At 42.3% G+C, this 18,538-nt stretch overlaps 1 protein-coding gene across 1 annotated transcript in view; it reads left to right on the top strand.

Moving 5' to 3' along the window:
• Positions 1-6,837: 6,837 nt before the first annotated feature.
• The window catches only part of LOC139547010 (nck-associated protein 5-like), an 88,957-nt gene continuing 77,256 nt past the window's right edge, over positions 6,838-18,538 (top strand). The window contains exons 1-3 of the mRNA XM_071356042.1: positions 6,838-7,049; positions 9,278-9,368; positions 10,995-11,156. Of these exons, the coding sequence (XP_071212143.1) occupies positions 6,931-7,049; positions 9,278-9,368; positions 10,995-11,156 (372 nt within the window). The 5' untranslated portion in view covers positions 6,838-6,930. The remainder of the gene's footprint in view (positions 7,050-9,277; positions 9,369-10,994; positions 11,157-18,538) is intronic.

Here is an 18,538-nt window from a genome sequence, read left to right as displayed (position 1 = left end):
AGTACGGACAAAAAGTTAAAAAAGTTATATTACAGTCCGTAAAAACATGACAAACTAAGTATTGAATCAATCTTTAGGATGTTTTTAAAATAATTCTTCAATAATGTTCCAACCGGAGTATTCCTGTGTCTTCAGAATTGCGATGGAACAGAGCTCGCTCTCACATGAGAGCATGGTCACTTCATGGCAGACCTGACTCATTCCTCTCTCCTTCGGCCCCACTAAACAGTAGAGGCATCAGACAAGGTTCTAACGACCGTTGACATCTAGTGGAAGCCTTAGGAAGTGCAACATTACCAATATCCCACTGTATCTTCAATAGGAGCTGAGTTGAAAATCGACCAACCTCAGATTTCCCACTTCCTGGTTGGATTTTTTCTCAGGTTTTTGCCTCTAGCTTTTATGGCTTTGTAGCAGGCCGTTTACTCTGGGCATGCTTTTCATCCGGACGTGAAAATACTGCCCCCTACCCCAAAGAAGTTAATGAAGTCTCCTCTGAGTTAGAATACCTCATGATAAGCTGCAGACTATACTATTTACCAAGAGAGTTTTCATTTATAATTGTCATAGTTGTCTATTTACCCCCACAAACTGATGCTGGCACAAAGTTTCTCAATGAGCTGTATAGGGCCATACGCGAACAAGATAACACACATCCAGAGGTGACGCTTCTCGTGGCTGGTGATTTGAATGCAGAGAAAGCAGCATGTCACCTGAGCAACTAAAGGCGGCAAACTCTAGATCTCTTTTACTCCACACACAGAAATGCACACAAGGCTCTCCCTCACCCTTGGCAAATCTGACCATAACTCTATCCTCCTGATTCATGCTCAAACAGGAAGGACCAGTGACACGCTCAACAAGGAAGTGGTCCAATTAAGCGGATGTTAAGCTAAAGGACTGTTTCGCTAGCACAGACTGAGAGGAGATAGTCATTAAAAAATCATGTTAAACACTATTACTTCACACAGAGTCCATGCAACTTGTTATGTGACATTTGAAGCAAATTTTTACTACTGAACTTATTTTTTGCCATATCAAAAGGGTTGAATATTTACTTTTATTTTTAATTGCTTAAAATGTAAAAATAAATACACACATATATATATATATATATTTACACTTTGACAATATGGGGTATTGTGTGTAGGCCAATGACACAAAATCTCAATTATATCATTTTTAAATTCAGGCTGTAATTTAATCAACTTTAAATTCAGGCTGTAGCCAACAAATGTGGGGGGTGTGTATGCCATCTTGATGGCAAGGTTTTGAATGATCTGAAGTTTTCTGAGACCTCCCCACGTTACACCAGGCTGGTGTAGCATACTCAAAAGGCCGGATGCAGCTCTAGAACACTCTGATAGCTCTGATACACTGATGGCTGTTCCTGGCGTGGCTCCTACTTTTCTTCTGCATAATACCCTCAGGTGGTTCAGGCGCTTCCTTCCCTTCTTCCCCAGGCGCTCTATGTTTTCTTGAAATGTGACCCCAAGGAACTTAGCCGTTGAGGTCGTCTAGAGTGACTCTCCAGACAGTCTTCACCAAAGTAAACTTAAACCATAATTGCGTTTCTGGTTGAGCAAAACAATGGATCATTGTCAGAATATAGTATGAATCCCAATTGACTAACCAATGCAATGATAGAGTGAAATACCCTACAGAGAGGTGTGGCGTGCACTAGCAACACTGCACGCCCAACACCCACAAATCTGTCAAACCAACAGGTAGCCTATTAGCCTACAATGAATAAAACCCATAAAATAAAGCACATTCTTTTATAAACAAATGAAATAGGGATTGAGTTTGTGTTACCTCTAACAGCACAAACAAATGGTGCACTCATAAGTTGCAATGGCAGTAATTCAGGTTATAGAAATGGAAATGTTTGTAGGCTACTTGGCAGCATGTGGAATGGAGAACGGTGGTTCGACATGATGAGAGAGCAGAAGAGAGCTCGCGTCATCACATAGGCTGCTGTTCAATAGGCCTAAACGTTCAATAAATAAAGGAATAGCCTAAATGTTGAAGAAAAACATGTCCAAGAGAAAAAAAGGGAACACTATATTTGCGGGTTAGAGTCTTGTGCGGGCCTCAGATTTTCACTTTATCACATATAGTCGGGTGGTTGCGGACAGGTTATTAGCAATTGCAAGTAGCTGCAGGGTGAACAAACTACTGAACCGCGCACCACTAGTGTGAATCATTTCTGAAGGCACTGTAGGTGGCAGGCTACAACTCAGATTTTTTCATATCGCCACCACTGCAGTTCACCCTAAGTATTTCCCCAAATGTCATTGGGATGTAGTCAGACCTGTAACCTGTCAACTATGGGGTTATAACACATATTTTTGTTGAGGTTTTCACAAGTAACACGCCAATTTGCTTTGTCCTTATGTTGGTGAATAAGGTGAAGGGATGTAACCTACTATCTTTGCATAGATAAAGGATTATGATATCATGCAAGATTAACAGAAAAATATGATATTTATTTATGTTACAACCGGTATTCATTCTTCTTACAGCCTAGCTGGAGAACAAACAACATCTGGGCGTAGGGAGAGAGAAGAGGGACAAGGTTCAGCAGACACATAACCAGATGGTGTCACTCCAACAACACTACTCCAGGTACTGTAACGCAACTTCACGTCCACCCACACCCCCTTAAGGTGCCATGCAGCATAGATGTAACCAACACAATTGTTTCCTGTGTGAGGGAATTACACCCTTTAACATAGTTATAGCTATATGACAACTCAAACCACTCCTCACCAAATACTATAAACACCATGACCAAAAGCTTACCTCCATGAAATGTAATGGTATGTTTGAGAAATTTCAGGTGGAAAATTACATTTACATATTCCCTTGTGTTACGCAACACATGAAAAACTGTGCATAGGGACCCCATGAGAACCCCATGGTAACCTAGACAGAACCCAGACAACGCAACCCAACCCAAACACTGTGGTATATTCAAACATGGCCAACACAGTAATATTCCAGGTCAATATCCTTCTGTCTATCACTACAATAAATCTATGTAATATGAACCAGGTCAGCTTTAAATTCAGTAAAGTTCACAGAAGCGTCAGATGGGTACCGTACTGTCGTCTGTTGACGTTGTTTCAATGGAAAACTACAAAGCCAGGTGTCAACACTTTTCTCTAAAACTTAATATGAAATAAAAACTATTTGCAGAAATCCAGCAACTAGATTTATTTTATTTCGATCACCTGCTCAGTGCGTGATAATTCATCGAAAATAATTCCTGCATCCAGACAGTGCACTGTGCACCCGGCAACTTTCTTTCAATTCGCAAGTGGCTAAAACTATCTCACAGGAGAAAGCATACGAGTGAGCAAAACAGCGCCCCTCTGTATTACTATATGTAGCCCATGTATCTGGTGCTGTCTGGCCAAAAATAGTATGACAAGCCATATTATTTTTGGCCAGATAGCATCACATACAGTAGATGAGCTACACATACATGTCCTTTGCCTCAACGACGATGGTAGTATAATCATTAGCACCTGTTTTTTTTACTAAAGAAATGCATTAACTTAGGTAATTTTTCTGGTAAAATTAAATTTACATTCTTTCTTTTTCTTTTTTTCTGCCCCACGTTGAAAGCGCCTCATTGCTGCAGCTTAATTTCAATGAAAGGCCTCGAGCGGAGCATGGGGGAGCCTCAAGCAGAGAGATTATTCATTTTTTTACGAGTATAATTTTTGTTTAAATTATGCCCAGCTCACAAAGCCCCTTGATGATGTGAGGTCTGAGGCAATTCCCTCTTCTGCCTAATGATAAGTCCACTACTGGTTTTGTGCAATGTTGGTGATTTCAAAGCATGGCAAATGTAATGTTTTAGAAAAGCACATCCAATCAAATAGATTCCTTAGTTTATTTTATATCTTCATGGCACTTGCTCCTTTAAACATAAACATCATGCAGTGTGCGAGAGAGATCTATGTTTATGCACCTTTTAAAATGATTTAATTTGGATTCATTGTTATGATTGTACAGTACAAATGATTAAAGCACCAGTGAAGTTAAAGTTCTCTCTATAATTAGATTTTTATAAAAAAATACATAATTAAAGAACCTTATTTGTGCAAGGAGTGCGTAACCGGTGGCAGGGAAGTCAGACGCGGGAGAGCAGAACTAAGTAATAGCCGAAGCAGTTTAATAGCAAAACCCACGGCATAAAAAGTAACAGGACATGGGTACAAAACCCGTCGCGCACCAGTCAACATGTGCACAAGCACTTACAAAAAACAATCTCACACAAAGACATGGGGGGGAACAGAGGGTTAAATACACAACAAGTAATTGAGGGAATTGAAACCAGATGTGAGGAAAAACAAGACAAAACACATGGAAAATGAAAAGTGGATCGATGATGGCTAGAAGACCGGCGACGCCGACCGCCGAGCGCCGCCCGAACAAGGAGAGGACCCGACTTCGGTGGAAGTCGTGACAATTTGTTACTAATGAGTAACTCAAAACAATTAAAATAACTGATCTGAAATTATTTAATATTGTTAAAGCGCTGTTCTTTTAATTGACAAGCACACATCTTCATTTTACAACTATGTATATAGTATATAAACCCAGTTCAACAGACACAAAAAGGTTTTGCCTCCCTACAAAAGTAAATGAGGTGTAGGCCTACAGAAAGTTTATGTGGTTTGGTCTAATCGAGGCGGAGCCAAATAACTGTTGTAAAGACCATTTTCAGACAGAGAGATATGATAATTGTGTGGAAGAATCAAACCACTTTTTGATCTGGCGTTACAGAGGTAAATTGATATCTGTGGTCCCTGTACCACTTAAAATATGATACTATTTCATTCATTACTGCTGGTGGAGAAGCTAACAATTGAAAATGCCTGACAACCTTTAATTTGGAGTGAAGTAGTACACCATCCACTTCAGTGACCCGCTTCCCCCTCTTGACAGTATTCAGCCCCAACTCCAGAATTAAAAGTGTTTTTCTGTGGAGCTTCTGGTATCCAGACACACCTCAGTGCATTAGAAAGCTGTGGCTGCTCAGTAATGACAACCCTGGAGAGCAGAAGCCAGCATTGTGCTCTGAGTTAGTCTCTGCCTGCCTGCCTCGGATTAGCAGGGCTACAGTAGTTAGGGTCTGTCATTGGAGTGGACGGTGAAAGGGGTCACTTCACGGCCTGTTTGTAAAACTAGGGCATCCATTCACACATTGTGTGCTGGCGATGGGGGAGGTTTTGAGAATTGTAGCCTTTGGCAAAATGTTATGGAGCAGCAGCAAACCATTTGGTGATAAGGTGGTTGTCCCTTTGTCTGTGGCTTCAATGGAGAAAATCTAGATAACCACACACAAGGGGAATATGCACATGTTGGGTTGAACGCACACACACACACACACACACACACACACACACACACACACACACACACACACACACACACACACACACACACACACACACACACACACACACACACACACACACACACACACACACACACACACACACACACACAGGTGTGCAGAAATCACACATGCATGCACAGACACATTAACCAAATACTTGCAACATTAGAAATGTAATGCTTTATCCTTGAGGTTTAAGTGGTCCCAGATCCCCAATACGCATTTATCAATACCTAGCAGTATATCTGTCAGGCCTCTTTGTGCGAGTACAGTTTTAACTTAACACTCGTAACAGGGATCACTTTTGCAAACAGTAAACACAGCCCACTAAACTGCAAGTGCGTTTGCCAACATATTTCTCTTGCAAAATGCTAACACTATCAACACTTAAAATACTTGTCACAATATTAAATAACTATCAAAACCGTATAATGTGTCATCTAATGAGGTCATCTTACCATTTATTAGATAATGGCTGAACAAATACTAACCATAACCATCAATAGACCAACTTTTTTCTACGAAAAAGAATCAATGGTACAAGATGGTAATCAAACATTTTATAGAAGTGACAGATGATCCCAATCCATGAAGGGACAAGCACCTGATTGTTTTTCTGTCTCTAAGTTGATTTGTGGCTCTAATGTTTTGACGCTGTCACGGTTAGTGGTCCAACAGTATTGCAGTAAAAAAAAACTCAATTAAACAGGGTGCTTTACTAGGACAATACAAGCCAGGTATGGTACAACCTGCCTCCTTTTCTATCTGTGTGACAGTAGGCCAGCTATATGTTTATGTGAATGTGTTTGTGCGTTTACATATTTACGTTGTCTGCCTGTCCGTCCCTTTGCACTCTGTCTGTCTGTCTGTCTGTCTGAATAGGTAGTCTGTCTGAACATTGTGTCAGTCTAAACTGTCTGTCTGGCTGGAAAGACGACATATAATATAGCCTTGTTTCAGTAATCCATGAAAACAAAACAACTATTGTTTTTGGTCGTATCTTGGTCGTATCTTAACAACGTTTCTAGAGTTTGTCGTGCACGCTTGATAGAAGCAGTGAGCACATGACCCAGTAGAACAGGGACTAATGTCTCAGTTCTGATATTTTCTAAAATTGTAAGTCCTGTATGAGGAAAATAATAGTATATTTAGAGGAGTTCTTCAAACTCCATCCATAGTGCAACATTGAGCTAAAGGCTATTACTGATTAACTGATTACGGGTAAAGGCCTTAAACGCTGCATTGACCTTGCCCTTGAGGAGTTCAGTGTTTGGACAGATGGAAGAGAGCTTCACTCCCAACCTTTATCCCTGCCAGACCCAGAGTCATGGGATAGGGTTGTCACAGAAACAGGGGCCTCCTTTTTAGTGAATAGTCGAACAGAGGGTGGAACATGTCATTTTCCAATTCCGGGAGCACTCAGGCTCACATTATTCCTCACTGGCCTACATAAAGAGGCCGGAGACCCACTTTTACCAAATGCCCACTCACACACACGCACTCACACACACGGAATGCTAACTGAATCCCAGTATGAATACACTATGGACCTGAGGAATATGTGCACCGTGTTTATAGCGTTATTTAGAGGGAACAGCAACGTCCCAGAATTTGGATGGAAAAACAGCATGGGGTGAGTGGTTGACTGTGTTATAAGAGGAGTTTAAAAGGTTTTATTGAGGGTGAAGATAAACAATGGCTTAGTTTAAGAGTGTGTCATTTGATATGAATTGCAATGTATGAAGTAGGACAGAGCTGAGACGTAATGAGACAGCGATATAATGAATGAGACATTGCTGGGATGTTCAGAGAATGCTATTATACAGTATGTGGTTGAATAAAGAGAGTGAGAATGAGATGTAGTGAGACAAATCTGTGATACATGGATAAGCACGGAAATGGGGATAAGATATTCTGAATGAGACAAAGCTGAGCTGTAGTGAGACTATGATGTCACGCATACCAGTCTCACTGAGAAAGTGATATCTGCGAATGAAACAGTAACGTGACACAAAGCACAAGGCTGCCATAGATTAGCCCAGGAGTCAAGTTCAGCGTGACAAGTGAATGGAGAGCAGGGAAAAGGATAGAGAGGTTAGTGTGATTGTTATACAAGCTTTAAGAAGAGGGGCTCGCTCAGCAGGGTTGAGAAGAGGTTATGGCTAAACGCCACGAAAACAAATCAACAAGGGTGCAAATTATTTTAGTAAAGTACTCACACATTGTTATGTAAACTTCTGATACCGTTTAGCAACTTCTGTGCTTAAGTAACTACAAGCTATGTCACAAAAGTGAGCCTGTCATTTCTAGTAATTAGTCTAATCAATACATTGAATTGAATGTATTAATTAGAGTAAAGTACTATAAAACCAAAACGGTGTGCATTGTTTCATTATTCCATTTAGTTACTTCCCTTTAAATATGTTGTTATTTTTTATTTTGTACCTTTTACCACTTTTTCTCCCCAATTCCGTGATGTCCAAATGGTAGTTACACTCTTGTCCCATTGCTGCAACTCCCATACGGACTCCGGAGAGGCAAAGGTCGAGAGCCATGCGTCCTCCGAAAGACGACCCTGCCAAGCCGCACTGCTTCTTGACACAATGCTCTCTTAACCCGGAAGCCAGCCGCACCAATGTGTCGAAGGAAACACCGTCCAACTGGCGACCGTATCAGTGTGCATGCGCCCGGACCGCCACAGGAGTCACTAGAACGTGATGGGACAAGGACATCCCTGCCGGCCAAACCCTCCCCTAACCCGGACAACACTGGGCCAGTTGTGCGTCGCCTCATGGGTCTCCCGGTCACGGCCGGCTACGATACAGCCCTGGATCGAACCCGGATCTGTAGTGACGCCTCAAGCACTGTAGTACCTTAGACCGCTTTGCCTCTCGGGAGGCACCTTTCCTTTGTTTTCACTTGGCATTTTTTTGCAATTTCCTGCTAGTCAAGTATAATTGGGTGCTTCACTTCCTCTCCTGTTCATTTGCTGGGTAGTTTGCAGGTCAGTGCCAGTGTCTCCAATACCCAAGACCTTCCCTCAAAGAGTTGCCTGGCAAGACTGTCAAAGGCCTGGTCACAGTTAGCTGGGTTGGACTAATATCCGTGCCACATGCATCAAGCGGAGAAAAGTTGCTATGGAAATAACCCGGAAAAATGTCACTGAGCACAGCATTATGAGAAACGTGGTCAGTGTCTAAGGGAAAGCAATTACAAATCCGTAAACAAGGATCTGCCAGTTTAATGAGGACTAAGAGCTCAAATGTCAGCTAGCATGATGGTTGTTTGCAAAGGTTACTAACTGACGGGCAAAGTCTTCACCAACAGAGAAATCTAAAGTATGATACAATGGGTTGGAGTCCAAATATTTCGGGGCTGTGATCTTATTCGTTGACGACTGAGGTGTCTTCGTAGGCTACTCGTTGTTAGTTAGGAGGTGTTTGGCAATGCGGTTACATATGACGCATTCCTGATGCTTAAATAATAGTTATGTCAGGTGTAAAATAGTCATGCCTTATCTTATGTGTCCCTTAGAATGAAGTGTTACTTTGTTCTGTTTGTTGGCACACTGCCCTGGGTGTCGATCTGAAACACATTCAATGTCAGCTTCGTGACATGTGCTGTTACATGTATGTATTTCTCCTCCCACATACTGTATGAACCAGCCTATTGTGCCCATACTGTTGCTTAGACCTGGATCGTGTTCATTAGGCATCAAGCGGAAGAAAACTGTCTGACACAGGAAGGGACTACCTGGACTTATCCAGTAAGAAAGGCTCATTTTAGTTTTCTGTTTTCCCTCAAACTTGTTTATTCCACAGTCTATGTTCTGATTGGTGCCCTTGCTCTGTGTGCCTGCAGCATGGAGGAGATGGTGAGGACCCTGTTACAGAACCAGGACACACTGGAGGACCCCAGCGTGGATCCATTAGACCTCAGGAAGGCCTACAAGGTACAACACTGTCCATATTGGTTTATTTGCTTTCTGTTTATGTTGTTAACTAAATAAATAAATTAAAATTTTATGCAAGTATGCAAAATGTGATAAATCACCTTCCAGGTTCTGTAATAAACAGTGTTGGATAAAAGGCTGTGAACAATCAGAGATTTTTTGCGAGAAATGATCATATCACAAAGGAAAATATTAACTTTCAGTTCACTGTCATCGGCAATCCCCTGTAATATCTTACTGTACATACAGTAGCATGGGGATAGGGTATTTGGAAGAGACAGTGGGAAGAGTGGTCACCCTTAGGCTAGATTATATCAAATCTCCTGATGAATGTCATATACTGTAGCAGCTTAGGTCAGTCACACATTCTGACACCAATGCAGCGACCGCCAAGAGCAGGTACAACCACTGGGGATAATCGAACCCTAGTCACCTGGCTCCAAGGCATGTACGCTAACCACAGTCCCAAAATAGTTAATAAATAGGGGAATGCTTCCAACTCATTCAGAATTCCAGGGTCATTACAATACAATACATTGATGGGGTCCTATTGTATTGTCATGCAAGAAACATTTTACCATGAACTCTCTGCAAGATATTATTTTGTTTTTCCTGTAACACATTGTGGGGTCTTTGGCCACAATTCAGGTTTTAAGTACCTGTAACATATTGTTAATCAGAATTAATGGGAAAGTGGCTGGATTTTAAGACACACTTATGCATGTATAAGTAATTATGAGGGAAGTATGTGTCACTGGAGACCTTACTAATTGTTTACTGGATGGTTGTTTGGTTTTGAGAAAGTTGCAATGCGATGAACACTAAATCGATTTGCAGCCACGATGTTTTGTAGACTCGACAGTACACTACGCCCTCACACGCCTTTTCGATCACTCCATATCTCGAAAACGTGTGGTATGCAAATGATTTTTGTAAGTAGCGGGGGTAAAAGTGTTTGACATAAATACTAACACGGCGTAGTACAAATGCCAATAAGCCTCATAATTAAAATGCATTTTTAATCATCAGAGCTTTTAAAGTTAGTTCACAATACTTCATGGAAGGAAGGAGACTTCCTTCCGTATTTCATAATGTTACAGATAACTAATGACAAGTTGTTTATGCGTCAATCAATAAACATTGGGGGGGTCAACCAAGGACAAGCCTTATGAGTTATGGTGGGCAAAATGGTGAAATGAGCAGCCAGCAAAATAAGAAGTAGCCTACTGTGTTAGTGGTGGCTATAAAACCAACTATAATTGTGAAGAGGCAGCTACAAAATAGCAAATATAACATCAAACAAATCCCGTGATTGCTCTTCTTAGAAGGAGTCAAAATACTATGAATTGGAAGTCTTCATTTCCTTCACAGTTCTTGTAGCTACATCCCTATACAGCAAACCGCAGATACAGAACAGCAGTTCACCTTCTGTATATGATGAAATAAAATCCATACTGTACGCCAAATTCTATATCTTTCTATTAATACTTTGTGTACATGTACAGTATCTTGTATGTTGGAGAAAATAAACGAGGCAAATAACCCCTTAGTTCCAATAGGCAATGCATGACAAAAATAGTTTCAGCAACTTTGTGGCTCCCTGCAACCCCTCTTTCTATGGTTTAGGACAAACTCCTGGAGGAGATGTGGAAACAGCAGGACAGTCTGGAGGGCCCACTGCCCCCCTCGAAAGAAAGGAGGCCCAACTCTCCAGGAGCCGTCAGTAGTGGACACGAGGAGGACTACGACGAGACTAAGCCCATTCTAGAGCGTCTGCGGGCCCTTGAGGTAAGCTCAGGCACAGGAGAGTCTATTTTCCCCTTACTACCTCTCTCCATCCTCTCTTATGGAGACTTCATAGGGTTAATTACCAATATAAATGTTTTGCTGTAATGTCACACTTGGTTATATTCGAAGTTGGTCAGGAATTTGAAGCCCACTCACATTGGCTCATTTTATTATATCATTAGGATCATGATATAAGCATAAATTAAGAGTAGATAAAGTGCCAGTAACAATGTTGTTACTTGTACTGTATGTAGGTCAGAGACGGACAATCTTGGAGGCTTTCTCTCCAACCAAGTAGAAATGCACTTGATTCTACTAATTAAAGCCGATTGGTCAAGCTTCGATTAGTTGAACCAGGTGTGTTACTGCTTGTGTGGAGCAAAAGCCTGCCCGTATACTGGACATGTGTGTATCTTTAGTCTGAATATGGCCCATAAAGAGAACATTTGAAGTTCTCCAAAGGTTATATGAGGATACCGTAGTGCAGTGGGCACCGTACCGAAGGGGATAGTATCTGGCCTGTCAGAAACACTTTGATAACTATACACATTCATTCTGTCTGTTGAAGCTGCCAGGTATCATTCCTTAGACCGTCAATCGTACTTTAGTCTGGCTGATTCCATTATGAGCTAAGAGCTGATTGAATACATAGTCCCAGGTTAATGCAGAAAGAAGAAAAGAAAAGATGACAGTGATTCTATTCATTATATTATATTCTTTGTGTCCATTTCAGTATTTTCTATGTGAAAAGGCCAGAGTATATTCATGCTGAGAGGAATGGGTCTGACTTGACAGTACTTAGTCATATCCAGTATGTGATAATTCAGTAACGAACTGGTAGTTAACATTTGAAGCCACTGTTCCTTTGAATATATTCCTCATTCACACCTGCTCTACAGAAAGCTAATATGAGGTACAAACTGTCTGCAAATCCCAGATCAGTAATATTTTGGGGGCCCTAAGCGAGATTTGGTAACTTTGTGGGCATTTTAGGACCCCCACTCTTGGCAGTGGATAATTGTTTTGCAGTGTTATTCAACTTAATTTCCTGTAATTGTTCACATTTTGCCACGGAGCGGAGAAAATGTTGCAGTTTTAAGACGAATTTCATGCAATTCTCCTCATTTTGCTTTTGGGTGGAGAGAAATGTTTGCAGTTTCAAAGGGAATATTGCAATTTTGCCATGAGGTGGAGATAAACTTGAGCCGTTTTAAAGCAAATCTCCTGCAGTGTACACATTTTCCCATGATTTATGCCATGTTCAAATTATATCTGAGTGAGAGTGACTAAGAAAATCAATAGGGTCCCCTGGAGTTCAGGACCCCTGGGCACATGCCCTGTGTGCCGGTCGGTAATTTGGTGATGTTTACTACAAGGTTTAGTTAGCTGGCTAGGCTAACTTACCTACAGTAGCAATCTAAAACATGTTAGCTGACATGGGCAAATTGAGTGACTGTCAGTAACCACGTTTCCATCCACAGTTTTTAAGTCATACATCACGACAGCTGTGATGGAAACAGGAGGTTTTGGTACAATTTATCAATGCAGACGGATCATTTGTTCGTTCGACATGGTGGGATCTTTGTGTGTCGGTAAAATTAATTATGATCGAAATGGCGGTAATTATATAATTACCATCATGTCGAAGTAAACTTTAAGTCACACGATGATATGTGGTGTGGTCCTCCCACTGCGATTTGGGAAACCTTGCAGTTTATTAGGCTACAGATTAAATAAATTACAATGAACTTCACAGGGTGTTGAAAGTGCAGGGTGATCTTCATGCTCCTTTCCAGTAAAATAGAGGGTGTTATTCTGGTGACATGATGATTGATGCTTGACTGCCATTTGACAAAGAAAATATTATTGCATTTTACCCATAAAAATCTCACTGTATCTGTGAGCTGTTGGCTAGAGCACACGTGCCAAGACCAGAGTAGGCTAATTTGTTATTTAACAAAACTTTAGATTTTTATTCGGTAAAGGCGAAAAAGTACATTTTGTGTGCACTAAGTCAAGAGTGTGCAAAGCTGTCATCAAGGCAAAGGGTGACTACTTTGAAGAATCTCAAATGTAAAATATATTTTGATTTGTTTAACACTTTTGGTTACTACATGATTCCATAAGTGTTATTTCATAGTTTTCATGTCTACACTATTATTCTACAATTTAGAAAATAGCCACAAAAAAAGAAAAACCCTTGAATTAGTAGGTGTGTTCAAACATTTGACTGGTACTCACATGTGACTAAATTAAATCAATTTTTACCAGTTTTTTCATGAAAAAGGAAAAGTTAGGGATTCATGCACTGCGTAAAACACATACGATGAGGAGAAATAGTACAACTTCAAGTTTTTTGTGATCTACCTTTGCTTTAACCGTTCGTACAGGGAGGATTTAGTAACTTTGCCCCACCCCATGTGAATGTGAATGTGATTCAGGGCTATCACATTCACATTCACACCTATACCCCATCCAGATGGTCAATGGATCAGCAGGAGTAATGGACTATTATATCCATCCCCATTAATTAGACTGGATTAATGAAAACATTGTCATCTAACTCAGCAGTAGCCTTCATAGTTTTAATTGTATTACAATTAAATGTATTTGGAATCAGGAGGAATACGTCCACATTTAATTTAGCATGCAAGCATGACCATTACTTCCTTAAACTGGCTTCTTATTAAATTACATTGAATACCTTGTCTGCCTCTGTAGACGCCATTGCATATTTTATATTTTGACTCATATATTTTGGTTTCTGCTTTCCCTTTTAATTATATTTGTAAATAAACGTTTAGTCTGACAATCATTGACATTATACATTTTCTCGTTTAATTTCAAACTACTTCCCGAGTTTTCCAGCTGTGAAACATTAAAAAATCTAATCAAATTGAATTTGTCACATGCTTCGTAAACAACAGGTGTAGGCTGACAGTGAAATCCTTACTTACAGAGGCCTTCACAATAATGCAGAGAGAAATAATAGAGAAATAATAGAGAAATAATAACACCAGGAATAAAATCACAATGAGTAACGATGACTTGGTTATATATACGAGGTACCAGTACCAAATCTATCTGCAGGGGTACGAGGCAATCGAGGTAGCTTTCCGCGTGGTAGCAGAGAGAACAGTCTATGACTTGGGAGGCTGAAGTCTTTTTAAAATGTATTTTTTTATTTTTTTATTTCACCTTTATTTAACCAAGGTAGGCTAGTTGAGAACAAGTTCTCATTTGCAACTGCGACTTGGCCAAGATAAAGCATAGCAATTCGACACATACAACAACACAGAGTTACACATGGAATAAACAAAACATACAGTCAATAATACAATAGAAAAATAAGTCTATATACAATGTGAGCAAATGAGGTGAGATAAGGGAGGTAAAGGCAAAAAAAAAGGCCATGGTGGCGAGGTAGATACAATATAGCAAGTAAAACACTGGAATGGTAGATTTGCAGTGGAAGAATGTGCAAAGTAGAAATAGAAATAATGGGGTGCAAAGGAGCAAAATAAATACATAAATAAATAAATACAGTAGGGTATGTTTGGCAGCATGAGTGAAGGATGCTTTGTTGCGATATAGGAAGCCGATTCTAGATTTAATTTTGGATTGGAGATGCTTAATGTGAGTCAGGAAGGAGAGTTTACAGTCTAACCAGACACCTAGGTATTTGTAGTTGTCCACGTATTCTAAGTCAGAGCCGTCCAGAGTAGTGATGCTGGACGGGCGAGCAGGTGCGGGCAGTGATCGGTTGAAAAGCATGCATTTAGTTTTACTTGTGTTTAAGAGCAGTTGGAGGCCACGGAAGGAGAGTGGTATGGCATTAAAGCTCGTCTGGAGGTTAGTTAACACAGTGTCCAAAGAGGGGCCAGAAGTATACAGAATGGTGTCGTCTGCGTAGAGGTGGATCAGAGAATCACCAGCAGCAAGAGCAACATCATTGATGTATCCAGAGAAGAGAGTCAGCCTGAAGATTGAACCCTGTGGCACCCCCATAGAGACTGTCAGAGGTCCGGACAACAGGCCCTCCGATTTGACACACTGAACTCTATCAGAGAAGTAGTTGGTAAACCAGGCAAGGCAATCATTTGAGAAACCAAGGCTGTCGAGTCTGCCAATAAGAATGTGGTGATTGACAGAGTCGAAAGCCTTGGCCAGGTCGATGAATACGGCTGCACAGTAATGTCTCTTATCGATGACGGTTATGATGTCGTTTAGGACCTTGAGCGTGGCTGAGGTGCACCCATGACCCACTCTGAAACCAGATTGCATAGCGGAGAAGGTACGGTGGGATTCGGAATGGTCGGTAATCTGTTTGTTAACTTGGCTTTCGAAGACCTTAGAAAGACAGGGTAGGATAGATATAGGTCTGTAGCAGTTTGGGTCTAGAGTGTCACCCCCTTTGAAGAGGGGGACCAAGGCTGTCGAGTCTGCCAATAAGAATGTGGTGATTGACAGAGCAATTTGTTGTGCCTTCCTCTGACACCGCCTGGTATATAGGTCCTGGATGGCAGGGAGCTCAGCCCCAGTGATGTACTGGGCCATACGCACTCCCCTCTATAGCGCCTTGCGGTTGGATGCCAAGCACTTGCCACACCAAGAGGTGATGCAGCCAGAAAATATGCTCTCAATGGTGCAGCTGTATAACTTTGTTTTATTTATTTATTGATCTAAGGGTCCATGCTAACTCTTTTCAGCCTCCTGATAAGGAAGAGGTATTGTCGTGCTTTCTTCACGACTGTGTTGGTGGGTGTGGACCATTCATTTCTTAGTGATGTGGACACTTGAAGCTCTCAACCTGCTCCACGACAGCCCCGTTGATGTGGATGGGAGTATGCTCTGCCCTCCATTTCACAATCAGCTCCTTTGTTTTGCTGACTTTAAGTGAAAGGTTGTTGTCCTGGCACCCCACCGCCAGATCACTGAACTCCTCCTTGTAGGCTGTCTCATCGTCATCGGTGATCAGGCCTACCACCGCCAGGTTTTTCTTTGGATTTTCTCCTACCATATCTATTGTGTTATAGTCTCCTACATTTTTCAACATTTCTATCAACTTTAAAGTGTTTTCTTTCCAATGGTACCAATGTCAGTGAAAACAGTTGGGGGCTTCCCTGTAATCCGCCATGAACAATTTGCTGCAAACTGAAGTAAGTCAATAAACAAATGAACACAGATCCAGTCCACTGTGCTCACTGTCTAGAGAAGCCTCTCATTTGATTCTCTTCACCACCTCAACCAAAAAGTAATTTGTTTCTCATTTGCTTGCTGAGGAGGCAAAGAAGCGTCACGGATATCTGGTTTTGATACTCTGCTTTCCGCATGTCAATCGATTTAATTATTTGTCTTTTTTTTTAAGTTAATTCATCTAAGTTTAGATGACTCACATTTGAACACACTCATATTTACATAGCATTCGTGCTAATGAACGCATGAAGAGCTGTGGGTAGGGTAAAAATGTGATGCACGAATACACACACACCCACACAGGCAGGCATGCACACACATTTATAACACATAAAAACAGTGATGGCATCCTAATTAAAAAACATGTTATACATGAGAGGTTAATAAAACTGTTTGTTTTTTTAAATCATTGTGAGATGCTTCTATACCTTATAAAATGTTCCTGTGACTTTCAGCAACAGCTGAGCATCAAACAAACCATTTCCAGCAGTTGTCTATAACATTTACTAAGTAGCATCCCCGAGTCTCTTGGCTAGTATAATATCTTAGCTATCCCTTGAGAGATTTACTGATGTCACGACTTCGACCGAGGCAGGCTCTCCTTCCCGTTCGGGTGGCGTTCGGCGGTCGTCGTCACCGGCCTATTAGCTGCCACTGATCCTTTTCTCCCCCTCCCTATGTGTTTATTGGGCGCACCTGTTTTGTATGAGGGTTAATTAGTTGGGCTTATTTAATCAGCCGGCATACACGTTTCTTTGTGCGGGATTGTTTGTTTGTAAGTGGTGGTGTTTGTTTCGTGCATCGTGTTTGCTGTACTGTTTTCGTATTCCCCGTGTCTGGGGTTGTTTAAGTGGTCACCCAGTGTGTTAGTTGGGTGGCCTAGTTTTCTTCATGTTCATTAAAGAACATTTGGTTATTGCACCTGCTGTTGCCTGCGCTTGACTTCCACTCCGACACCCAGGCCTTACAGAATCCCGCACCTATAATATGGAGTCAGCAGGAGCAGCGGCCAACCCTCTCCCATCGATGGAGGAACAGGTGTTCCATCACACCACGGTTATCCACCGTATTGGATCCGCGATGGAGTCAATAATGGAACGTATGGATCGATGGGAGAGGAGTGGTTTCCTCTCTCCACCTTCGGCTCCTCCAGCCCAGGACTCTCCATCCCTCGGCTCCAGCGCTCTCCATCTGACACTCCCGAGGGATTATGATGGATCGGCGGCGGGGTGCCAGGGGTTCCTACTCAAACTGGAGCTGTACCTTGCCACCATAAGACCCACTCCCTCGGGAGCGGAGAGGGTAAGTGTCCTCATCTCCTGCCTCACGGGTCGTGCTCTGGAGTGGGCAAACGCAGTCTGGAATGGCCCAGACTCAGCGAAGGAGCACTACCCAGAGTTCACCCGCCGTTTTCGGGCCGTATTTGACCATCCTCCAGAGGGCCGAGCGGCGGGAGAACGACTGTTCCACCTTAGGCAGGAGAAGAGGAGCGCCCAGGATTACGCGCTGGAGTTCCGGACCCTGGCTGCAGGATCTGGGTGGAACGACAGGGCCCTTATTGATCACTACCGGTGTAGTCTCCGGGAGGACGTCCGCAGGGAGCTAGCATGTCGGGACACCGCTCTTTCCCTGGATGAGCTGATTGACATGTCTATCCGTCTGGACAATCTGCTGGCTGCCCGCGGGCGTTCTGAGAGGGTCCTGTACGTTCCACCACCCAGCCCCTCCGCTCCTATTCCGATGGAGGTGGGAGGGGCTGGGCAGAGGGGTACCGGAGGAGGAGGCTCTCCCTGCACCAGCTGTGGTCGGAGAGGACACACGGCCGATCGGTGCTGGGGGGGTCCGTCTGGGAGTCGAGATGGCAGGCGGAACACTTCTCGATCACCCCAGGTGAGTCAGCACCAAACTCACCCAGAACCCCCTGTTAGTCACATGTTTGTCTTGATTTTTTCCCTTAAATTTTTCCCCTCTTCCCAGCATAGGGCGCTAGTCGATTCAGGCGCAGCTGGGAACTTTATGGATCGCGGACTCGCTCTTAGGTTAAGGGTTCCGCTTGTGCCGATAGATTCTCCCTTTCCCGTGCACTCCCTAGATAGCCGGCCATTAGGGTCAGGGGTGGTCAGGGAGACCACGGTTCCCCTGGACATGGTGACGCAGGGGAATCATAAGGAGCGTATTAGCTTTTA

This window comes from Salvelinus alpinus, chromosome 20, assembly GCF_045679555.1.
Source record: "Salvelinus alpinus chromosome 20, SLU_Salpinus.1, whole genome shotgun sequence".
Taxonomy (NCBI): Eukaryota; Metazoa; Chordata; class Actinopteri; order Salmoniformes; family Salmonidae; genus Salvelinus; species Salvelinus alpinus.
Note: the sequence above shows the minus strand (reverse complement) of the source record. Positions and strands in the feature narration are given on the sequence as shown.